This window comes from Babylonia areolata, chromosome 20, assembly GCF_041734735.1.
Source record: "Babylonia areolata isolate BAREFJ2019XMU chromosome 20, ASM4173473v1, whole genome shotgun sequence".
In the NCBI taxonomy this organism is placed as follows: domain Eukaryota; kingdom Metazoa; phylum Mollusca; class Gastropoda; order Neogastropoda; family Buccinidae; genus Babylonia; species Babylonia areolata.
Window position 1 is genome coordinate 34,790,339 of NC_134895.1, and position 13,357 is coordinate 34,803,695.

The window sequence follows — 13,357 nt, forward strand, 5'->3', positions numbered from 1 at the left end:
AAAAAGAGAGAGAGTGGGAGAGAGAGAACGCGAGAGAGGGAGGGAGAGAGAGAGAGAGAGAGAAAGAGAGAGAGAGGGGGAAGAGAGAGAGAAAGGGGGAGAGAGAGAGAGAGCACATCAAAGCGTTTCAATCTGTTTTGAAAAAAAAAAAAAAAAAAAAAAAAAAAAACGCCACCCATTCCACATTAAATTTGGGGCTGATGAATACTATACGTTAACTGCAGTCTACACGACTGCTGGTTGTACACACAAAAAAATCGTCTTTCCTTCACATTGCTTTGGGATAGTAGTGTGGAGGGAGGGAGGGAGGGAGGGAGGGAGTGAAGATGGCAGGTGGGGAGGCAGACATGGGTGTGAGGGGGGTGGGGCGAGGGGGGGGGGGGGTGTGTGACAACAGACGGACAATGATGCTGATGATAGTAGTGCCTTGGACCAGTGTTGTTGGGCTGGTCTGGTAACTATGGTGACAATGATGGTGGACTCTGATGGTGATGTTCGGGGTTGTTGCTGTGGTGGTGGTGGTGGTGGTGGCGACTGTGATGGTGGCAGTGGTGGTGGAAGACGAAGAAGAAGAGTATCAGTATCAGTATCAGTAGCTCTAGGAGGAGGCGTCACTGCGTTCGGTCAAATCCATATACGCTACACCACATCTGCCAAGCACATGCCTGATCAGCAGCGTAACCCAACGCGCTTAGTCAGGCCTTGAGAAAAAAAAATTTAAAAAGAAGAAGGAGAATAAGAAGAAATAGGAGAGTAATGGTACCTGTAGTGGTATTTGCCACAGTAGCAGTAATAGCAGTAGCAGCAGTACTGTAGTAGAAGTAGCAACAACAGGAGCAGTAGTAGTAGCATCAGCAGCAGCAGTAGTAGTAGTAGTAGTAGTAGTTGCAACAGTAGCAGCAGCGAGAGTAAATATAGCAGCAGCAGTAGTAGTAGTAGCAGCAGCATCAATAGCAACAGCAGCAGCAGCAGCAGTAGTAGTAGTAGCAGCAGCATCAATAGCAACAGCATCAGCAGAAGCATTAATACCAACAACAGCAGAAACGGCAGGAGCTATAGTAGCAGCAGTAATAAACACTTGCAGATAGATGGATATATATATATATATATATATATATCTGTGTGTGTGTCTGTGTGTGTGTGTGTGTATATATAAAAGAGCCGTCACAACACACAAAAAAACCCTTACCTTCGTCCTTCGCTGACCCACAAAGAAAGAAAGGACGACAACCACCGACGTTATACATGGCGAATAAAAGATTTCCACACTGTCCGCACAGAGAGAGGTGTGTATGATTGTCGCGTCCGGCCAATGACCATCAGAACTGCACAGGAGGCAGCTGGTGTCCCGACTATCTGGGCTGGGATTGGATGTTAGTGGAGAGTGTCTTCTTGTCCAAGTTACACAGCACTTAAAGCCAGGAGAATCTCGCCTCCGAGTTTGAGAGTCATGGTCGTTCACAAAAGACTAAGCTGTAAATGAATTCCCATCGCAGTAGAGAAACCGTTGATCATAACAGCTATGAATTGTGCTGTTGGCTCAGCTGTAAGCTAATATCAATCTCTGATATAAACCGAGCGTTGAGAAAGATGTTATTGGACACAAGAACAACAATTTCTGCTATCCGCTAAACTCAATTTAAACTGAAATCAGTCACATGAACACTAAAAATAAATAAATAAAAATAAATATAATAAAACTCGCATCAAGAGAATGACGCGAGCTGTGAAGCAATGGACTGGTCACCAGCTAAGCTGAGGCACGAACTGACGCCACAGACGGCAGGCACGCACACTCAAACTGTAATTCATTCAGGGGGCGCCCTCCTATATAGGGTACAACTCCGATCAAACTTCAACGTACGGGACAGTCTCGTTGAATCTTTCAATTCTCCACCCTCGACCTTGACCTCTGCCGGTCAGTTAATATCCAAGAGGGGGGGGGGGGGGGGTTATTGTCCTGTAATAGTGGACGTAGCACGTTTCCGAGTGTCGATATTAATGTTTGTAGGTGCTCGATCACTGCATGCCGTTGACTGGCGAGCTAAGATAGGGCAGATCCAGACGTCCCAAGGCTGTGTCTTGTCCACAATGCTGTTCAGGCTTTAGTCCAGAGTGACACACACATCCCCACACAGACAAGACCGTTCGTTCAATAAACAGAGGCTTCCCACTCACAACAACAGAGACCTGTTCGCAGTGCAAGCCTGACTCCCCTTAACATGCTGCTGACAAGTAATGCTGGTCAATGAAGGCCGCGGCTACCTCACCGAGATAAGACAAGAGCTTACAGGTCAGGATGTCAGTCACGGTGTCATCTCGATAGTCCGATATTTGTATTTGTATTTCTTTTTATCACAACAGATTTCTCTGTGTGAAATTCGGGCTGCTCTCCCCAGGGAGAGCGCGCCGCTACACTACAGCGCCACCCATTTTTTTTATTTTTTTTTTCCTGCGTGCAGTTTTATTTGTTTTTCTTATCGAAGTGGATTTTTCTACTGAATTTTGCCAGGAACAACCCTTTTGCTGCCGTGGGTTCTTTTACGTGCACTGTGTGCATGCTGCACACGGAACCTCGGTTTATCGTCTCATCCGAATGACTTGCGACCAGACCACCACTCAAGGTCTAGTCAATGATCAAGTCTAGTCAAGTGTAGACATGTCAATAGTTTGTTTGTTTGTTTGTTTGTTTGTTTTTTTGGGGGGCAGGGTGGGGGGAGGTGGAGGGGTTTTTTTTTTTTTTGTTATTGTTGTTGTTGTTGTTGTTTAAGAAAGTCTGTATATTTTGAATGGCATGGCCTCATTTATTACTGGTCAGATCTAAGTGAAGTGCGCATCGCTTCTCATTTTTCTCGCCCAGTTTTGCTCAATCCCTGTGTTTGTTCACACTTTGGAACCAGCAGCTGATTATTTCCAGCAAAGAAAAAAATGTGTCCAGAAAGACAAAACAGATAAAATAAAATGACAATAAACTAAGAAAATATCTAACGAAGCACTAAGTACAAAATATTATGTTAAAAATATATTCTGCAGCAAATCCATTTTCGATAATAATCAGAAACTATACGCACAGTCTTTCGGTTGCATACGTTGTACATCGATAAAACGAGGCGGCTGGAAAATGGATTGAAAAGAAAGAAAGAAAGAAAGAAAGAAACTGAACTGTCTCAACAAAGTATGACGGTCACGAAACGTTTGAAGTACCACAGAGACAAGGATTTCAGCAAAAGTGCCTCAAAGATGGAATCTTAGCTAAATGCCCCACGTCCAAAAAAATTAGCATCAGCACCACAGAAAAGAAGGTGAGTTATGGCTTAAATACCACATCCACGACTGTCCAGCTTATGACAAGACGAAAATTCTGGCTCAAACAGAACTAACGTCAAAGACATCACATCACAAAAAACGGAAATTTACACCCAAAGCACTGCATCCCCTGAAACTAAAACCTCATGGAGACGAACCATTGTTTGTAGAGTACTGCACGCAGAGAGACAGACTAGCACTGGCACCGCAGAGCTAAACTGACACAGCAACAGAACGCCTGGCCTTTAAGTACCAGCCAGCCAGACATACATTAACCCCTTGACTGCGGCTAACGCATGTACTCGCCACTAAGACAAGACAGAGCTCACAAGTCAGGGTGTCAGTCCATCACCACTTCTGTCTGGACTACTCCTGCCATGTTCTTTGGATTGCGTTATTTTTTGTTCAGCGAAATCAGTGACGTTATTCACATGTACTCACAAAAATGAAGGAAACGTCCTTAACTCTTTCCCTACGAACGACAAAAGAGGCGGGCGATGACAACGTTTCATCGTTGCCGACAGCGTTAACATGTTACAAACGGAATGTTCTCATACTGAAGAGATGAATGAAAACAAGGAATACAGCATTTCTAGCAACGAAAGCTATAGGCTGGACCATTCAGACACCCGGTGGACGTTAGATGGGGCGTCTTGCGGGAAGGAAAGGGAGAAGACTTGCCGTCCAGAGTGAGTTAAAGCTTTGGTTAAATCCTGTTTTCTTGGCGTAAAATTACCTAGTGTTTCTTTTTCTTTTTTATGTTCATATTTATGGTAGACTCAACTACAGACTGAGAAATTGTGTGGTATGAGTGATTAGCCTTCGAATGCACGCGTAATTTCCAACTGGATTAATAAACGTGTACGTGAAATTTCTTATTTATACTACTCTAGGAACGTTCCACAATCAATCGGAGGTCAATCTGAAACAAAATCATGCACACTTACCAGTTTTTCAGCTTTTTTCCCCCCCTTCACTGCATTTTCTGCCAAAGATCAAGTAAGGACCGACATCCTATGTGCAATCGGACGCCGTAAGTTTCGATTTGCTGACGACAGAGTATTGGCACAGCAGAATGATCGGAAAAGAAAGAAAATGGGATGAAAAACGCAAATAAAACAGGTAAATGTCGTTCATTTTTGTTTCCAATTGACCTCATGATTAATCATGAAACGTTCCTTGGGTGATAATGTGATGATGTTTTCCGCTAATAAAGGAGAAAGGTGACAGAATGGATAAGACGTCCATCTGCCAACGTGAGGGTCGGGGTTCCAATCCCGCTCTCGCCCTCTCTCCCAAGTTTGACTGGAAAATTAAACTGAGCGTTTAGTCATTCGGGTGAGACGGTAAACCGAGGTCTCATGTGCAGCATGCACTTATCGCACTGAAAAAGAACCCATGGCGACAAGAGTGTTGTCCCTTGGCAAAATTCTGCAAACGAAATCCACTCTGATAGATCTACGCAAATATGTATGGATGCACTCAAGGCCTGACAAAGTGCGTTGGGTTTGGGTTATGCTGCTGGTCAGGCATCTGCCCAACAGATGTGGTGTAACGTATATGGATTCGTCCGAAAACAGTGACGCCCCCTTCAGAAACCGAAACTAATAAAAACACTCGGTGATTTTAACTCACTCAGTACGGCCAGTCCTCTCTTCTCCTCTACACAGACCCCTCGGATGTCCAGTGGGTGTCTGAATGACCTAACCTTTAGCTTCCGTCGTCAGAACTGTGGTATTCTTTGTCAACATTCACCTCTTCAGTATAAGAGCCTTCCGCTTGAAATATTTTGATGATGGTAACTGGGGTGAAACGCTGTTAACGCCGTCTCTTTCGCCGTTCGTATGGAAAGAGTTAACCAAGCTTCAGCACAGCACACTATCAAAGGGTTCAGGCGCAAGTTGCATTGCTTGGTTCTAACTTTTTGACAGTTACACGTGACTAAATGCCTACGTTGACCGAACTACAGCCATTGGTCAGTTCCATACTACACACAGTCTGTAGCGGGTTACGACTATACTATGCTCTTCCGTCCGAGCAATGCAACTGGCTCCAGGAGAACAGGCAATACCATGAACTCCCTTGTCACATACACTGACATTGACAGAGAGGAGAGAAGAAGGAGTGTTCGCGCAGCGTCATTGGCACCGCGGTAGAAAAGGTGGGGGAAGGGCGGGTGAGGTGGGGAGGGGGAGGGGGGGTGAATGGCGGAGGGGGGGAGGGAGGAGGGGAGAAAGGGTAAAAGGGAGGTTGGTGATGGTAACTGGAAGCGATAGGGTTAAACAGACAAGTCAAACGTGTGCTGCACGTAAAACGACTTGCCTTCAAACAAATGTCAGGGGGGGGTGGGGGGTTGTTTGTTTTTTGTTTTTCTTAAATAATGAGGAGCTATTGTTTTCAGACAGACAGAGAGACAGAGAGACAGAGAAAAAAAACAGATAAGCAGAAAAGAACTATATAGCGCTGCGAATGCTTCTTTTGATTTAAGAGCATGGTTAATTAATACTGTTAGTCTCTCTGACAACGATTCCCCCTTTCAAAGCGCCCGTCCCACCCTCCCTTCACCACACACACACACACACACATTATTGTTATTAGTAGTTGTGTTATTTTCGTTGTCGATGTTGTCATAATGTAACTGAAAATATTTTTGTATTTCACTCATTGAGTGTTCTTCTATGCATTCGACTGACACAGATAGCACATGCCGTGTGCGACGCATGACGTGAAGAATTATACTATTTGTATAGTTTGTATACCGTCTAAAAACACTTATAGTGAATAGACGTTAAACTGAAGAAGAAAACACACACACACACACACCCACACCCACACCCACACACACACACACACACACACAACTTCATACATTCACACACACACACGAACACACGCGCGCGCGCGAGTTCCGCTGAATATATTCATATCGTAAATTCAGATCCATATATCGGTGAAATAATTGGAACAGACTGTTCAGACAAAAACAATCAGAAATGTCCATAATGTCAGTTCCGAAAAATAACATAATTTTTACTGATACCTTGTGACACGTGAATCAGCCATTATTGCTTCAATGTCAGCAATATTCAAAACGACGCTGGAAGAGGCATTCCTGTTATGCAAAAAACAAAACTGCTGCACAGTGGAGACAGGCTGTGATATGAATAATCAATCTATTAAATTAATAAACTGGGAAAGGTATCTGCGTCGTTATGAAGACTGAAAAAATATAAACACTTTTGTAAGGAATTCAGAAAATAAAACAAAAAAATCGCAGGAACAGGAATATTCTGAATCTTATATGGAATCCAAAATTCTAGGAATATGACTTTCTAAAGACTTAAGTGTAAGTAAATTGATAATCAAGATTTGGTCAAAACGAAAGATTACATAACTTGAACACTGTATCAAGTTTCAAATGTTGTTGAAACTTGTCAGTCTGTGAATATAACTACAAAACTGATCGGTTCACAGCCTTACATTCTGGCAGGCCAAGGGTCTGTAGAGTATGAGAAAAGGACTTGTCCTGTTCTTTCTGTGATGCTAGAGCTTTCAAGACATATCTTGCAAGTCTTGGTGTCATGACGGAAGTCTAAAAGCTTTTCGGGTTTTATATCTGTCACTTCAAACGTTGACCGTCTTCGTGGTGTCACGTGGCCTAGCCATGGTCTTCAGTTGGTAAGACGGTGTTGCTCAAATAGGAACAGTTCTTTTTGTGACACTGCTGCATGCGACGCGAAATCTGCGTTGTTCTTCCATGCATTCGACTGACACAGATAGCACATGCCGTGTGCGACGCATGACGTGAAGAATTATACTATTTGTATAGTTTGTATTGTATTGTGTTGTGTTGTATTGTCACAACATATTTCTCTGTGTGAAATACGTGTTGCTGTCACCACAGAGAGCACGATGCTACAGTCAGCTCCGCCCAGTTTTTTTTTCTCTCTCGCCTGTCTGTGGGTGTATTTCTTTTACTTTTAGAGTGGACTCTTGAACAGTTTTATTTTCCTTCCAGGGAAACTCCTTTGTTACCATTGGCTCTTGTGACGTGCTCTGAGTGCATGCTGCACACAGGACCTCGTTTTATCGTCTCATCCGAAAGACTAGCAGCCAGACCACCAAATAAGGTCAGATAAAGGGAGGAATAAAAATTCAGATCTGTGTGGGATTCGAATGAGTAGATACTAGCTTACTAGTCTAGCGCACTACCACAAAGCCACCGCTCCACTCATTGGGGCCTTTGTTGATTCGTGACACAACTGTCGCATGTGTCAGACTCAGCAACATCAGAAACAGAACAGTTCTCATGTTTCACCATACCGTCTTATCAACAGCGCCAGTTAAAGACGACATTAGCCCACATCCAGCATTGACAACGAGGCGGTCGAACTGACTGAGGTGGATACTGAAAATCTGACGGACTTGTGTAGTGACGACCGTAACTTGTGGGGTATATCTTCAGTACTTTCGCTACATTTCACAGGCCCTTTGGCAAGCCAGAACTCACGAATAATGTTCCGAATCGCGCTGCTGTGTTTGCTGACCGTGTCAACGAATCCACGATGTGTGCCACACATGATAAAGAACAACACGGTTTCATAGCACGATAGATAGCAGGACATGGTACCATGCTGCTGCCGACCATTTCATGACACGGATGTGTCATGGAATAAGTGGAATCTCACCATTGAATTCTCTAACACTGACACTGTTTTGTTCTCCCTCACCATCTCCCAATGCAGGGCTCCTTCAGCTGACCAACGTGCCTTGAACAAGCCAGCCACAATGAGCAGTCGTCACCCAACATATGGCCGACCCCAGAAAGCGGTGGACGGATACAAAGGCACGAGCATCAGCAGCTGCTTTGAAACCTTTATCGGTGAATCCAGGCCCGACCGCTGGTGGCGCGTGGACCTGCAGGGTTTGTTCCAGGTCCACCAGGTTGTCATCACCAACAGAGGCGACTGCTGTGGTAAGTGTAGAGAAAGACCCACAGCAACACACACTCACCTTTCGATACCCATTGCAGGAAAGTGTGGGGAGAGGGACCTGTTGAGCACTACAGTGACACTGCCAGAATGACAACACGTTCAGATGGTCAAGGAAAATGCAAAGGTGTTTCTTTGTTGTTGTTTTAATTTGTGATACATACAACATTTGAAAGCAAGTTCAGTGCTCTTCCAGCTGATCTAACCAGTCACCCTTTAGAGTCTTAACCATCTGTTTCCGAATGAGATTAACAATTTCTTCTTCTAAAAAAGCCAGGGTTGTTTTCATTGCACAATAGTTTGTTTTTATATTGAATTCTAATGATACATGTGTTATCAACAGAAAATTAGATTCCTAGAATTTCAAAAGTACCATAGTCCCAGACATTTTTTTAATCTCTCATGTACTGAATACCACATCTTTTTTTTCTGCTTCCATCACATATTGCATGACATGTGCCAAAATGTATTCAAAACAGGTTTTGTTTTAATTCTGTGAGATTAGACACCGCTTCACTTTCAACTGGACGTGCGATAAATCGCTTTTCTTTTCTTTCTTTATGAATAGGACAAATTATGATTCCTTCTTGCTGTGAAACTGATGATTATCTGTTACAGAATCCTTCAGTAACAGATACGGATACGGACACTGATAATTTATTCAAGTATAGGCCATTGCCCCTCATGCTTGTGCGCTCTGTTGCTAAGTATTCTGTTTGAACCTGTGCTCATAAGTTCAGTTCAGTTCCGTGACAGTTCTGAATGGTAGATATGATTCAGATTTTGTTTCTGCTTCTGACGCTGACAACAGCGAACTGTTCGTTCATTCACAGGTTACAGACTGCAGATTTTTACATCCTCCTGGACCGCTACATCTTCAATTCGTCCAGTGGCCGGCAGGATTTCAGTCGTCAGTGTCTCCACCACCCCAGTTCTGTTCCTACAGGAGCCACAGTGACCCTCAGCTGCTCTCAGCCAACCACGGGTCGCTTTCTCACCCTGGTGATAGATCAGGCCACAGAAACATTCCACTTCTGTGAGATGGAAGTGTTGGCTACACCGGCAACGCTGGGTAAATTCTACTGAAAGAATTTGGTGGTTCAGGATAGGATCTCCTTTCAGAGAAATGTGTGTGTGTGTGTGTGTGTGTGTGTGTGTGTGTGTGTGTGTGTGCGTGTGTGTGTGTGAAAGGAAATGTACGCAGCAAGGGTTAATTAGAACAATGCAATCAACATCTTGAAAATACTTAGATAATCATACTAACATCAGTTAACTAGTTTTAATCAATGTGCATGCATGTGTATGTATGTGTGTGTCGGGGAGGGGAGCTGGGGTGTATGCATGTATGTATGTGGTGTGTATATTTGTGTATTCGTGCATATTTGTGTGTTTGTGTATGTAATATGTGTGTATGTGTGCGTGCACGCGCACATCTTCAGTTTCGGTGTGGCTGTACATAATACCAACAGTCATCAAAAAGGGGTTACATTCATACTTTTATATGTATATATATAGAGAGAGATACGGATACGGATGATTTATTCATCAGGCCATAGCCCCTATGAAGGGGTACATAAACAACATTTGTTACGTCACATTTGTTGAATAAACACGAGAAAACCAAAATCACATGAAATCACATGAAACATAGATACATTTGCAAAACATATTATGAGGGTTGCAATTTCTCTAAATTTAAACGCTTTGTGCAGGAAAATGGACAAATTCCATACATCATTTGCCTTTTGGACGACATCAATAAGCACAACTTGAATGTACAAGGTTGTCGGAAATACCTGGCTGGAATATATCTTTCTCTTAACCCCTTAAGAGCCGAGCAGCTCAAAACAAAATTCACTTCGTCTTCTTTGTCTTCCTGGCATAATGGGCAAATCAAATCATTAACATCAAATTTACTGTATCTGTAACGATGTACAGCCAAACTCGACACACCCAACCTAAATCTTGTGGTTATTATTCTTAGATATTTGTCCATGTTTAACGTCAAATTAGGTTTCATATCATGTAGTCCGCAAAATGTTCTATATATACTAAATCTATTACTGTTTTGAACATGCTCATTCCATGCTTGCCATCTACAATCAATTAAACGTTGACGAAAAATTTTAATGAAATCATTTATGCTACCCACACCTTGATTGAACCACACTTCGCCAAAACCATTTTCACACAGACAAATGCGTACATCAGTTACCCAGTTTTTCTTTCCTCTAGAATCCAAATCAAACAACATTTTGTAAGTTTTCAACGGTATCCTAATTTCTTCCATTTGTACTAATCTAAGCCAGTATCGTATGCACTGAACAGCAGAATTTACAACTATAGGGTATCTATTAGTTTCACCATATACAAGGTCATTAGGGGTGCGCATATCAAGACCCAAAAACTTCTTCAAAGCAAATAGATGCACAGATTCACAATGAAACGCAGCGATATATATATATAGAGAGAGAGAGAGGGAGAGATAGCGAGAGAGATAATAGGTATGTACTTCCCGTATTCTTGCAGATTCGCAAAAAGGCAAATTTCACCGACATACCGGAAAGAAAGCAACAGCTGACGTCATCAAAACCACGTGGGCTAGGAGCGTCATTGGCTGCACCACTGCTTGCCTCAAAGAACCCGAATGTACAGCAGTCAACTTACAAACCAAGACTGCGGCTACGGAGCAGACAGGACAGAGGGTCTGTCAACTGCTGACGTACTACATGTCGCGCACGCTTCTGTCTGAGAATGGTTGGGACTTCTACAAAACTGTACGATGAGGATTTTGAAGCGGTGGTAGTGTGAGCGTGTCGATAGTATGTGCAGTTCCAAACTGTCATTTCAGGTTTTCACTTTTAAAATTTATGGAACAGTTCTGTCATTTAGGAAAAGGCAAAGTGTCTAATTTCAGTTCTTTGAAACTGTTGATGACTGACATCACGCCAGGATATTTCCAAGGATATTACCTGCGGAATACTGCATAATCAATATTTCAACACATAGACAATTTTCATAAGTGCATAATATGAAAAGAGAATAGGACAAAATGGACTGAACACAAAATCTAACAATAATGCAAAGAACTTAATGACATAAACATCCAGTAATCTGAAGTAAATACATCACTTGAATATATCACCCAGTTTTGGAGAAAATATCAGTTCCACCCAGTATGTATCAGTTGTATATGTCTTAATGCATATACTTAACCTATTCTCATTTAGGCGAGTTTTATTTTGTTTTCATACATTTCAAACAATACATTTATGAACTTATGTATAGACAATAAACCAGTCTCTGTGAGTTGAAATTCATACCATTATTACATAGAAAATATCAAGTTTAGCGTTCATAATTTGAATACATTTTACTATTTGAAATGTCTACATGTCTTTTTTCCAATCACATATAAGTATTGTAACCCCTTTTATCTTGAAACTGCTTTACATGTGATCATTGTGTTTTATTCTTCAAGTTTGTATCTTAAGAAAATATAATTTTGGAAACAATATATGTAATTCACATTTACATATGAACATCTTTCCTTGTTGGATTAGCAAACCAAGAACTGGATCTGAAGTTATATCAGCGAGGAAACCATGAAATGATTATTTGTTGATTGAATTTCAAATTTGCAGTAATTGTACATTTTTTCTTGTAATTCTTCTAGGCTTAACCGTAAAACGTTAGAGTGATCACATCGTCAGAACATATGCTCGATACCATTTGTCCCCCAGAACCCCTTCCCCTTTAAAAGGATATGAGTATTACGAGATGACTTTCAAGTCGACCTGCTATTACGTTTCGTCATGTGGACATGAACACGTGTAAACTTTACACATGCATTTATCTACACTTGAAACAGGTGGTTTAAATAAACTTTAATTATTCAACAATACACATGATTACAATGCATTGAATGACAAAAGAGCATCAACAAGCTTAAAGCTTATACTGTGCTCACAACGTTGCACTTCAATTTTATCATGACGGCAGATGAACCATATTATGACTTGTATGAAATAACATGCATAAACAGTAAGTAATGAAATAATGAAATAAAACAAATAAACAAACAGTACATAATATAGTAAATAATGCTAATATCAATATTAACATGAGATTAAATTTATTATCACCAAAGTAATTGGCCTAATAGAAGAAAAACACGAAGAAGAAAATTTAGAAGAATGATGGGTAAGGTGGTGGAGGAGGGGGAACAGAGGGGAGAGGAGAAATTCTAACAGATCATTGGCCAATCCATTCACCTTGAATATTTGGTCAGTCAAAAAAATTCAACATATATTTTACGAATAGAATCATGTTGTACTCTTTCTTCACAATACTTCTAAGCTAAAATCTATTTGAATCGGAGATAAACTGGTGGACAGTTTGAAATATGAATATATTTGTATGATTTTGGAGAACAGGATCTCCATGCAACAGAATTTTAACGTGAATGTAGTTTGGAGATAAATTTAAGATTGTGTTTGCCGAGCCATATGAAAGTCTTGACAAAATAATAAATAATGTTCAGCAGTTTCGCTTGCAGTGCCACAAGCACAAAGTGGGTCGTTTATTAAATGTCTGTTGAACATATCTTCTCTTAAGTCACTAATCCCTAGACGAAGTCGACAGTGAATGATTTGTTCCTTCCGTTTACCATAGTAATAATAGCTAGGCACTACAGCATCGTTAGCACATAGGTAATGTTTAAGCTGGCTTAAGGAATTGCTGGTTTTAACATAATCAGGTAGAGAATTCCAGAGATAAGTAGTAGATGGTATGAATGATTTCCGATAGAGTTCGGTGTGAAACCTTGGTATGGTGCGTTCCAATGCCCTGCGTCTATGGTAAGGGTTATTGTCTGAAACAAGACCAGGAACAAGACCATTTAGGTAGTTAGGGCATAGACCGTTAACCATCTTGAAATAATGCACAAGTTTGTGTCTTTTCCTTCTTTCCTTAAGTGTACAAAACCCTGATTCTTGGTATATTTTTTGGTGGCTTGTCCCACGAACAGCTCCAGTTATGGTTCTTAATGCATCAAGCTG

General features: G+C 41.6%; 2 protein-coding genes across 7 annotated transcripts in view; one reads left to right on the forward strand and one right to left on the reverse strand.

The window, feature by feature from the left end:
* LOC143295452 (putative 3',5'-cyclic phosphodiesterase pde-5) overlaps positions 1-1,296 on the reverse strand; it is a 71,831-nt gene extending 70,535 nt beyond the window's left edge. For all 6 annotated transcript variants that reach the window (XM_076607156.1, XM_076607154.1, XM_076607160.1 and 3 more), the window contains exon 1: positions 1,190-1,296. In XM_076607156.1, the coding sequence (XP_076463271.1) occupies positions 1,190-1,247 (58 nt within the window). In that variant the 5' untranslated portion in view covers positions 1,248-1,296. The remainder of the gene's footprint in view (positions 1-1,189) is intronic.
* Positions 1,297-8,094: 6,798 nt separating this feature from the next.
* LOC143294596 (fucolectin-1-like) lies at positions 8,095-11,083 on the forward strand. Its single transcript, XM_076605970.1, has 3 exons — positions 8,095-8,281; positions 9,109-9,369; positions 10,827-11,083. Exons 1-3 carry the CDS (start codon positions 8,095-8,097, stop codon positions 11,081-11,083), a joined length of 705 nt encoding a protein of 234 aa, XP_076462085.1.
* Positions 11,084-13,357: the final 2,274 nt, after the last annotated feature.

Coding starts and splice junctions, on each gene's coding strand:
- LOC143294596 (XM_076605970.1), top strand. CDS start 8,095: ATGAGCAGTCGTCACCCAACATATGGCCGACCCCAGAAAGCGGTGGAC. Junction 8,282..9,108: donor CAACAGAGGCGACTGCTGTG/GTAAGTGTAGAG, acceptor CGCTGACAACAG/CGAACTGTTCGTTCATTCAC. Junction 9,370..10,826: donor GGCTACACCGGCAACGCTGG/GTAAATTCTACT, acceptor GTATTCTTGCAG/ATTCGCAAAAAGGCAAATTT.